The sequence below is a fragment of the Pyxicephalus adspersus genome, chromosome 3, assembly GCF_032062135.1.
Source record: "Pyxicephalus adspersus chromosome 3, UCB_Pads_2.0, whole genome shotgun sequence".
NCBI classification, from domain to species: Eukaryota; Metazoa; Chordata; class Amphibia; order Anura; family Pyxicephalidae; genus Pyxicephalus; species Pyxicephalus adspersus.
This window is the reverse complement of record NC_092860.1, coordinates 128,051,777-128,064,039: the sequence shown is the minus strand read 5'-3', so window position 1 is coordinate 128,064,039 and position 12,263 is coordinate 128,051,777. Positions and strand designations below refer to the sequence as shown.

The window sequence follows — 12,263 nt, the reverse complement described above, 5'->3', positions numbered from 1 at the left end:
CCCCATCAATGTATAATATGCCCAGTACAAGAGGATTTTTTTTCATGGGGATTAATCATTTTCCTTGTACTCTTGGGAAAAATGTGTTTGGTATAAGTCCAAGGATCTAGAACGGATTAAGGACTTATACCAAGGTACCACTGTATTGCTATAGTTGCTAATTACCCCACTGTTGGATTTGCTGGGTCAATAATAGGTTGTTCTTTACACCCACTAAATATAATATCTTACAGACAGATAATGTTAAGACAATAAGACTTACATCTTAAATTAAACCTGTCCATAAACAAAGTATATTTACAATAAATTGTCTATGCCAAATTACCATGCCATTGTTCTCCACTCTAACTTTATATCGTGTACATACCTGTTTGCTTTTGCTCAGCCAAATTTTACTTCCATCGATCACAGTAAATATTTTGTTTTTATATCCTTTCAGCTCAAGGTATCCACTTTTCTCACCCTCGCTGGCCATGGGACTCTTGGTGGCTTGTATTTTCATCGCTTCTTCTAGTACAATTAGCCACTCGTGTCGAAGAGCTGAAAAAGAACACAAACCATCCTTCATATTTCTGCAGCAATTTACTCTGAAACTAGAGTGTTCAGGTTGCTTCCATCTGCAAATACTAGTTATTTGGCTGTTTTTGGCTTCAACAGTTCTGAGTGTGAGTTCCAGAATAGGAATGCAGCAAATTAATGTTAGATGAAAGTTACAACTTCTTATTTTTATACCTGTTTTAGGTCAGTAAATCAGCGATAAAACATCAGAATGACAGCCTGACAGTTGGTATTTTTAGAAAATAATGGCAGCAACTATCTACTTTCCCATCCAATCGTGGGCAAAAATACCCAATTCCACCAGAAACTCAAGAGCCAAAAAACTCAGAAAAACATTTGTGGAAACATTTATCGCCAACATAATCCAATTTTTTAGAAGAGAGGCAAAGACAAAAAAAGGTGTGTTTTGGTTACCTTTAGTCTGGCAAATACATACAAAATTGACAAAAGGCCACATTAGACTAATGGTAAATATGACATTTAATATGATAAGCAAATTAAAATCAGATGGAAGATTAGCTTTTATATACAGAATATCTAAAAATGTTAATTGTGTATAAGCAGTGGCCTAAAAAATGTACACTTGATCTTAAATTTCTCTTGAAAATCAGCAGTGTATGTCCGCCCATGTTGGTTTGCCCACTGTCTCCTACTACCTCTGATCACATGTTCACAGGATTTGGGGCAAGATTTGGAGACGGGACTACTGTGCTGCTTGCTGGAGAGGAATGCATACATCTCCCTGATTCTAACTCATCTATTCTGTGGATTTGTGCTTTCTTCATCTCTCCTACTATTTGGATATTGATCCAACAATTACTGGATCAAAACCATCAAAAGGCAGCTGCCTTAATATAAAGTGCAAATCAGACTAGTTCCCTGCCCTCTGCTTGCTTACTGCAGGCACAGATTTGAAATTTTATCTTAAGAATTACATAGTTAACAATAATATTCCTATAAAAAACAGTGCAGTTATTATTAAAAAAAAACTCATATAGTGTCAGAAAAGTAGATGTATAAAGCTTGTGAAGACCCAATTTGGTCCGGACATTTTGCTCTAACACATATATATGATCATCTATGCAGTGATGTGTATGTTACCTGCCCGTAAGCAATGCTCCTGCATATCATTTTTCATTCTCCAAGACATAGAAGATGCAATAGCTGGAAAATAGGTTTTGTTTTTCACGAATCCATAGTGTGTTGTGCATGAGTAATGCTATTTCAAGAAACATGGTGTTATCATCTGATTTCCCACCAAGACTCTATTTATTCATAAATCAATTTACGTATTTACATGCTGGAAAACAGAATGTGATGATATATACAGGCACATGCTGACTGTTGCTGCATACGTTATATTGCCAAATGTGTGAGAAATACAAAGCTTCACTATCGTCACACAGCAATATGAGTCACCCCTGACAAGTATGGGTTTGTAAAGTCAGCCAACATATGAGTCGGTTTTATTAAGGGAAACAACATTATATAGATTCTCAGACCACACCATCTGATTTCATTACTTATCAGGAAAAATGTTTGTTTCTTGGTTAATGTTTACCTCAATGTGCATGTTAATATCTGCCATAATAAAAAGAACACATGCACTCCTCTTTAATTATAACAGCTTTGTAGTTACATTATAATATAGCACTATGTATATAAACCAGGGTTCTACTGAGTGCTAGGGTTCCTCCAGAGGTTGCTAGGGGTTCCTTGAGTAATGATCAATTTATTCCTTTTTCAGTCCATTGCCAATGACTCCAAATATCCTTTTGGCTACATACTTGTCTGCAGTTTTTCTGTCCATTCCAAATCAAAGGCCTCCGTTCAGTAAACATTGGCCACTGCAGGTTCCCAATATATGATTGAGACCACCAAACTCCTTGTACATGCTCTTATCATCTCCCGTCTGGACTACTGTAACCTCCTCCTCTCTAGTATTCCACTAACCCGACTCTCTCTTCTTTAATTTATTATAAACGCTGCAGCCAGACTCATCCATCCTTCCCTCCGCTCCTCTTCCGCTGCATCTCTTTGTAGTTCGCTGCATTGGCTTTCATTTCACTTGAGACTCAAATTCAAGCTCCTGTGCTTTGCCTTCAAATTCCTCCACATTTCTTGTCCCACTTACCTTTCTGACCTGGTAAAAAAATACTCCCCCAGCTGCTCTCCCAGCTCCTCCAATGACCTACTAATGACTTCCTCACTTATAACCTCATCACACGCACAGCTCCAAGACTTTTCTAGAGCTGCCCCAACTCTCTGGAACGGTCTTCCTCACCCTATTCGGCTTGTTCATACTTTCTTCTCATTTAAAAGAGCACTCAAACCCATTTTTTCAAACTTGCCTACCCATAGGCATTTATATGCATTTATTTACTTTACTTTTTATAGGTATTCAGGACAAATGGTAATGAGAACAATCTCTGAAGATCCTATCAGTAAAAAAATGGGTGTACTACACTAAAGCTTCCCCTTAACTGAACCCCTCAGTTGTACACTTACCCCCTTCACCAACCTCTTATCCTGATCCTCAATTCCCCAATCCTATTGTACTGGTTACTCTCTTCACCGTACACTGGAAGTCCCAGTGCCAAGAACACGAAGGTCTGCCCTGAACTCAGAGACACACAAAGAAAAGGCTTCAAAACTGTGAGGATAAAATTAGGAGCTATGGATTCTTGTATGAGCAGGGAAATGCTCTTGTTTATTCAAGTCATATCTGTTGCTCATCTAAATTTAAAACAAACACAACTCCAATTATGCAGGTTCAGCCCTGACCAAGATATACTTAGTCTGTACTTTCCATTACTATACAATAGAGAATTCATCTTCAAGGGATCATTATATACTCATACCTTCTTTTTCTGCTCGGAACACAAATATTCTTTGTGATGTCCTAATTTCAAATTTGTTGTCACCCAATTTTTGAATTTTTATTACTGCAGAGAGCAATATTTTCCCTCTGGAGAACACATCCTGCAAATGTAAAAAAAAAAATAAAGAGAAATGTCATAATTTACATTTTGTAATGCATAATGACCTGGTGTGGAATTAAGTATTAAACAATGCAGTAGCTGTGAGTAAAGTGTTAATTAAATATTGTACAGTGAATCCTTGTAGATTTAACAGGAGGCCAGTCAAGATAGAAATGATCTCTACAAATGCTTACTTGTTTTTAAAGGATCTGAGAGCATCATCTTGAATCCTGGCTTTACCACCCACTATACTGTCCCAGGACAAAATTACAGGATAGAAAATCTAACAATAATAATGGACAGGATGACACCTTGAAGTATACAAATTAGGAGCCTGTTTAAACTTACCTATTTTTTCATGCAGTAAAATTGTTTTATTATTATTATTAATATTATTAGGGGTTGCAAATGACAGACAGATACAGACAGTGACACATGAGCAGGAGAGGATAATGCACAGAAGAGCTTACAATCTAAGAGGTGGGGGAGCACACAATGAGGGGGATATGGAATGGTGGGTAATTAGTGAGGGTTTTAGGAAAGATGAGTAGGCAAGTTTGAAAAAATGGGGTTTGAGTGTTCTTTTAAATGAACAGGAAGCAGGAACAAGCCGAATAGGATAAGGAAGACCATTCCAGAGAGTTGGGGCAGCTCCAGAAAAGTCTTGTATTCGTGCGTGTGATGAGGTTATGAGTGGGGATGTCATTAGTAGGTCATTAGAGGAGTGAAGAAAATGGCGTATTTTTCTATCAGGTCAGAAAGGTAAGTGGGACAAGAACTGTGGGGGGATTTGAAGGCAAAGTACAGGAGATGCAGCAGAAGAGGAATGGTGGGAGGATGGATAAAATACATACATTTTATGGCATTACATGCTGTACATACATACAAATACAATCTTTACTATATTTTTAGTTTAGCTGCATTTATAAGAATATTGTGTCCTAAACATACAAGTGGCAGCTTATTTATCTCTATAGCTTTGGCTGGAGTGAACAAACATCTGATGCCTGTACTCAATCAAAATGATCCTTCAAACATTCCAACACACTGTAAGATTTCTGTGACGTTACATCCTTTTTGGAAATTACCCTTTGGTGGTGCAAGCTGTAATATGCTTTCTTATTAATAGATTATTGGCAATTGTAATGAGCAGTAAAATGCATGTTTCTGTTGTCAGATTATTTGGTATGTTTAATGTTCTTTTAGCCTTTGTATTTAGTTGCTGATGAAGCTTATGGTTGGCCTAATGATGGCCATAGACATCATAAATGGTGGTGATCTCGGTTCTATGTTGCATGCCCATCCATTTTCCTATAAAGTAAGTTTACATGGTGATTGAATGAAGAGAATTTATGGTAGGTTTTAGCATCTTACCCTAACAGAAAGCAGCTTAACATTTTTTTCCCAACCATCTTCTAACTTCTGGTATTTATCACTGTAACTATCATTGCCGCAGCCAAAGTGAACCTGATCTTAAGCGCCTATTTCTAGAGATGCATTTACTGCTCAGTAAAATCAGCACAAGTCTCACCATGATGTTTACAAAAGGTTTATGGAATAGCTTGATGTATGCAGCTGATTGGCTGATTTTACAAAGTACTTTAAAAATAACTCTTTACTCAATTTTACCTTTCAATGCAATTCTAGTAATGAAGTGATGCTGTCTCCACCCATTGATTTATTGTAGCCAATCTGCATTTCTGTATAGTTCTTCTTACCCTTTCTGGTCTCTTTATCTGCCAAACACCACTTTCCATTACTGGCTTCCTTGTATCCAATCCGTCCTTCATTTTATGTATGCTGCTCACTTTATCTAATTTGTAATCAAGATGCCTTCCAATACCTGATTGTGTCCTCCATTAAACTAAATGACCAAACCATCAGCACAATTAATGGGAGTAATCAGATTGCAGCTCAATTTTTAATTTTTCTAAGATGCTTTTAAGTAGAAAGCTGTTGCTTTTAGGATTCTGAGTGAAATACGTTGTGTGGGGCAAAGATCCTCGTTCATCTTAACTGAGCAGCTATAAATTATGGGCTATAAACTTCTAGAAGACTGGAAGATTGAGAACTATAGTAAAATATGTCAATCAGTCCTCAGTATGGTTGTCTGAAAGTTACAAATGTCTGTGTGAAATTTACAAATAACTTACACTGGTTCAATGCATACAAATAAATCATAGCATACATCTTGAGGGTTAGAACACCAAATGTGTTCAATAAAATTGTCTGGGCCCACCAGATGGGCCATGAGGATATATAACACTGTGTGTCAAAATAGTTCACTAAGACATAAAGGTACAACATAAACACTTGATCACCACCCATCTATTCTACTTGACATTTCCTATACAAAGATGTGTGTTTTGCATCAAATCCAGCAGGGGTACTAGACATGTTTTTAACGTTGAAAACTTTTATGTTTTTGTATCATCTAATGTATATTATCATTGATAATAATAATATTAAACAGTATTTAAAAAGTTCCAACATTCGCATTTACATATTGTACAGGAATCGGCAGCAGAGGGTACTGAACTGTTCACTACTTCCTCCATTTATTGTCAATGGGCATCGCAGCCGAGGAAGTGGTTCAGGTGTGTGAGGAAATGGTAAGTGCACTGCAACCTCACTGTCAGTGGCCCACACCCCACCGCCATCATCTTGTAATGTGTGTAATTATTTAGATAAACCTTCTCTTATTTATTTTTGAAAGTTTAGGCTGAACAAATAATGATTGAGAACATTTATATCTGTGAAGTATCACAGCATTAAATAAATCTTGCACTTTGTGCAGGAGTGTCCTGTAATACAGACCAGTCCATGCTGCTCCCTCTCTTTGTGCAATATGACTGGTCTTATAGCAACCGCCAATGTCTGACAAGGCCGCCTAGGTCTTGGGCCTAGGATGCCATGGCCACTAGGGGTGACACTTTTCTGCTAAGTCAGCTGATATATTAATATTATAATGCATAAAATCATAGGGCTGTTCTGCTCACAAGCATCATGGCTCCCAATAAACATCCTCTATTGTCACCATGGCCGTCTTTCGACATTTTCTCCTAGGGCGCAAGCTAGCTGGCCTAGGAGAGAAAATTTACAAATTCAACCCTGCCTATCCCATCTTTAAAATCATCATATTTTCTAGTTTATGTAATCCTCCTGTAATGAGTAAAAATGTTCTACATGATGGCAGATGGGAGTTTTATACTTTTTATTCTGTGAGTTTAAACCTCAGATTTTCCTTAATATTAGCTCACTTGTAGAGCATCCTGTCCTCATTTTAAAATGTTTAGTTTTTCTGTAGTCCAAATATAATGGGTTGCAATCTCTTAGTTAATAAATTTGTCACCTAATTTGTCAAAAGATTTGCCACATCCCCTGATTTACAATCTCAAGTAGATCTCATAACCTGACCATGATCCCAGGCTGATGAAGTATCATAAAGTCCTCTTTTTCACTGATCACAGAATCCCCCTTTTATCTATTAGCAGCCTGGATTGTCACTCATATCATGTGGTGTCATGTCTGTGATCTTCATGCAAATTAGAAGGATGTGTTGTCCAGGGAAGTGTGCAAATATAAACATTTTTATCTCAACATATAATAAGTGTTAGGCTATAGAGTAAATATAACTGAAGTGCAAAATTTGAACAGCTTGGGACATCTTCGTAAAATAAAAATTAAACCTTGGAAGTTGGAGCCGGTTCTCGGCACTGAAACTTTATTTGCCCTTTCCCTCTGTTTGCCCATGCAGAGAAACACTACTATCTTGTTGCCCACCATCTGCCATTCTGCTGCCATCTTTGTGCTTTTTAGGCAACCATACAAGCATGGGAGAAAAATATTTCTAAAATACAGCAAAATTCCAGACAGCTATAGAAAACGAATGCTGTTATGTGTCTCATATGCTTTTTAATGTTTGCTTTTTTTTTAGTTAGTTTTTATTGTTTGCTATTATTTTCATACATCCATATTGCTCCCCGCAGCTGGCAGCTCACGCTGCATTTTGGTTAAGCTGTTCCGTTTCCACGCGTACCAAGGGCAGTTTCTATTTAATTATCCAATTACTGTAACTTTTTTGAGGTTTGGGGGAAACTGGAGTAGCAGGAGAAAACCCACATGAACATGGGAAGAAGTAACTCAATTAGACCTGGCAGCTTTAACCTTCTATACTGCAACACACAGACTAGGAGGGGGGCAGGCAGTATTGGGGCAACGCTAAGGTAGGAGAAGAGAGCATTGTGAATAAAGAGATTACATTTTACTGCACGCCAAGGAAGTGACCAAACTGTGTTGCTTTATCACAGTAGCTGAAAGTCATCGTCCTGGCTCTGATGTCTGGCAAGATTGTGTATATCTTAGAATTGGATGAATAGAAATAACATTTTTTTGGATATATATGTAGATAAATGGTATTTTTAGTTTGGTTAGTCGCAGTGCATTACAGCACAGGTCCTAGGGTTGAATCAGGGACTATCTTTATAGAGTTGTCCCTATTTTTGTATGAGTTTCCTCTGGTCACTTTGGTTACCACTTCTTGCAAAGTCTTACAAACACATGTTTATCTTGCCAGGTCTGCCATAGGGGGAAGAGACCAGGGATACTTCTATACTGGGCCCCATTAAAAGAAGTAGAATTTTGCAATGTTGAACTTTTTAGACATAAAGGGGACAGAGGAATTTTACTCAATACGAGGCCCAGAAATTTTTGATGGTGGCCCAGGATCCTGCCAATCATATCCATCTTATGCAGCTGAATTCAGAATAGTGTTTTTATCCTCATGTAAGCTGTGCCTGCCTCCATTTCAGTGGATGGGTGTAAGGGTTTGGCCATTATCATTGTCTGCTGATTCACACACCTGTAGCTGGCCTCAACTAGCTCTGCTAACTGCTATCAGTGTTTACTGGGTTTGTAAACGTTATAGAGTGGCATACACGATGTACTTCACTAGCCAGCTCATGTTATACCTTTGTATTATTTTCTAACCTGATTCTGACATTCCAGAAGACACAACTTTTTCAATAACTCATCATATTAGTACATACAAGGGCCCTGAGAACAAGAGATGCAATATATTACATTACAAATGATAAAAAGCAAATAAGCAAATTGCCTTGAAAACACATTTGATTGCTTACCTTGTCATTGTGATAATAGGAAATATAATGTCCGTCAAATTTTACCCATCTCTTCTGAAACATGCAAGTGCTGTTAAAAAAGGGGATAAAATGATTTTTATTATTTCAAATATCTAATATTCTTTTTTATGTTTTGCTAAATATTTAGCTGCCATTTTTTCCACTAAAGAAGAATAAATAAATTGACAACAGTGAATCCAATAATTACAAGTATATAAAACCACATTTTTAGTACTATAATAAAAAGACCCATTCAGGTTTGTAAAGCTTGAAAACCATCAGGTCCCTGAAATAGGAGACATCATATACTCACCTCCTACCTTCTGAAACCTATTCTGCATCGGAGCCATTATTGTTTTGAATGTCTTTGTGCTCTGCTGTGGACTAGTTCCCTACTCTGACGGCTACATTGATGGAGATGTATATGTTCCATGACTAAATTGATTTAGATTTCATCTTTAGGTATCCTCTGGTATAAATATTCAAGTAAGCAAACTTATCACCGGCCCAGTTTAGCAGGCTACACATACAGAATATTTTCATTTAAATTATGCTAATAAAGTCACTCAATATTACTCACTAGGAGAAGCTAAATAGATTTTAACAAATGGCACCCTGTATTGCTACAAAATCAGTGTATAGTAGCAATTATTCCAACATGGCTATAATACATACCAATGACATGACATATTATTGCTGCCACATGCTATTGCATGCTATTTGTATAACTTATTCCATAAGGGTCCATTTTTTCCATCTGGTTTGCAGTCAGTTGCTGCTCCTAGCAGTTATTTTATAAGACACTAAAATCTCCAGTGTAGTATACAGTGGTAGGTATATTAAATCCACACATCTGGTGTCCAAACCTTCCTATATTTTACAAAAATAATCACCTTTCTGACGGCAAATGCCATTCTCTAACTCAATAGTTACAAGCTAGTTCCAAGGTGGTAAAGAATCTTCAAGGAAGCAACTAGTAGGTAGCTTGTAGGTCAGACAATGGTCAGCAGACAGCTAATTTACTTACAGATTTCATTATTTAAATTATATTAGGTCTCTGTTAGAGAAAAAAGGAAACATTTTGGTCTAAAATATTTTAAAAAATGTATATTGCTCCACAGCCTTCTTGTTCAGAAAATGGTAAAAGCATGTAAAAAAACTAATCTGAACAGTTTTATGAGTAATTTAAGCTACCGTTATTTCCTTTTCACAATTTATACAATATTCATTTCAATATGGCCCAAACGTTGGCAAAAGCAATTGTGCACCTTTTCAATTCATTGTTAAGCAAAACATGTAGTACTAAGAATAAAATCTTCTGGATTTTACATTTCCGCTATGAGAACCCTAACACATTTTAGATAAGTTGACACATTACATATCCCTCTCTCTATACAAGTACATCAAGTGCAAGACTTGGAGTGGATGCCTATTTTATTTTGTTAAGGTCTTAGCAACATCAAGAGTACAAAAACATGAGTATATATTTAAACATTAGGCAGCCTCGGTTATATATTTAAAAATTAGGCACCCTCAAGTACTGTCTAATATATTCCACAAATTGTACTAAAAAAGAAAAATTAACCTGATTTGCTTTACAAACCACACACAGAAGTCTTACCCATGAGGTGAAAGCTTATCTAACCAGCCAACTTTAGTTATCATGGTACTTGGTCCATAGAAGCTTGCATATGGGGTGATTGAGAATTCATCTTGAAATCCTAATTCTGATGAATGGCTACTGATAGTATCATTCTGGGAATGATTTTCTGATAGTGACTGACTTCTGAGATCTTCAGCAGACCTAATGCCCACCTCACGTGCACATTCATCCAGGGTAGAATATACTGACTCCTCTGAGCTACCATTCACTGCTGAAGACATAGCATTCTTTGTTTTACACTGAGAACTCTGTAGAAGGCTATAAATAACAAAAAAAGTTACAAAAATAGTTATTATAAAGTTTAATCAACTTAATATTTATGATAAGATATAATGTAAATAATGTATAGTAATAATGGTATTATTAATAGTGGGTAAGTTGAGAACCCCTGTTAGGTTTGGACTGTCTCTGCCCTCTCTGGAATGGGTTGGAAGGGAAATAAGAAATAAGTGTGGAAATTTTCAATATGACCCTGAGAAGGGCTCACTCTCTGCCAAATTCATTCCTGAGCTCTCAAGCCACCATACCCACCTTCCAAAGCCCTCAGAAAGTGTAGGTTATGGGTTTGTCAGAGCTGCTACTTAAACAGGGTTAAATCAAAACTCTCTTTGTACTCCCATGACAGTGGTTAGCCTGGTAACTGACCACTTGGGTCACAGAGCTGCATCATGGGAGAAGGGAGAGGGAGTCATCTGCCCCTCTATACCTGGAAGTACTAATTCGAGGAGGATAGGCAATAAAGTTATCTACAGCAGAGGTGGATTTTAAAACAAACTGTTCATGGTAAATTACAGGTGCACCTTATAATTACCAAAAATACAGACTTCTTTCTAAATGACTCACAGTTTATATTTGTTATCACATTTTAACCTGGTTGCTCCACTAGCTAAAAGTGATTGCTGATCTACTAAAAATAAATGTAAAAATGCACACTACTCCATAATTTTGCACCCATTCCACTTTTGCCAACTTTACCAAAATGGTACAGTGAAAGAAGGCATAAAACATAAAGATGATGTTTCCTCCATAAATCTCTAAATGAAACCTGGTGACTCTTGGTGGCTTTCACTTGTACTAGCTCAGACTAAAACGAAGTGAATGTTCACAGTATAGTGTATCTTTACCAGTACACTTAATGACTTGTAATCTTCATTTTACCTTTCACAACTTCCAGTCCCATCACTGCAGGAAGCTAAAGATGTGTCATGGGATGCCTCCTAAAAATAAGAATTAAAAAGAATTCAAATGTATATGTTAATATATTCATATTTCTAAATGCACAAATTTTGTGATGCATAGCAATATGTTCACATACCTATTTCTGTTTTCATGCACATTAAATCACTAAATCTACATCCAAATTTTAAAGTAAAATATACAGATAATAAAACTATTCAGATAATATACAAGTAATAGAAATATTCATAATGAGTACAAATCTAGCGGTGTTCATATGGTTGTTGTTGATTTATTGCAAAGGGATTTGGGCTAATTGATTTAGGAGCTGTATTTTTATCAGTAATGATTATATATAGAGTTTTTAGAAGCTTTTAGAAAAGACGGTCATATATTAGTGAAATAGATTTTCAAACACACTGTTACGAGGGGGTGCTGAGAAGTTCTTGGCTTTGTCCAGAAAGAAGAGAGTTATGAAATAACACATTTATTCAACATATTCCCCCCTGGGACCGATGCACTTGGTACAGCGTAGTTGCAGACCGTTCAAATAAAAGTCATTTGGATGGGCCGCAAACCAGCTCTCAGAAGCATTGACGTCAGAAGTGTCCTCAAAACGTTGCCCCATTGGTCAGGTGAGTAGGGGGGATGGTGGACCAATTGGAAACCCAGGGTGTCCAATTTGGCAGCCACAAGGTTGGACATGTGCGCAGGTGCATTGCCCTGCAAAAAAAGGATTCCTTT

General features: G+C 36.9%; 1 protein-coding gene across 1 annotated transcript in view; it reads right to left on the bottom strand.

The window, feature by feature from the left end:
• The window catches only part of ARAP2 (ArfGAP with RhoGAP domain, ankyrin repeat and PH domain 2), a 148,742-nt gene that overhangs the window by 119,656 nt on the left and 16,823 nt on the right, over positions 1-12,263 (bottom strand). The window contains exons 3-6 of the mRNA XM_072406872.1: positions 10,302-10,601; positions 8,681-8,750; positions 3,420-3,540; positions 368-540 (exon numbers count right to left, since the gene is read on the bottom strand). Of these exons, the coding sequence (XP_072262973.1) occupies positions 368-540; positions 3,420-3,540; positions 8,681-8,750; positions 10,302-10,601 (664 nt within the window). The remainder of the gene's footprint in view (positions 1-367; positions 541-3,419; positions 3,541-8,680; positions 8,751-10,301; positions 10,602-12,263) is intronic.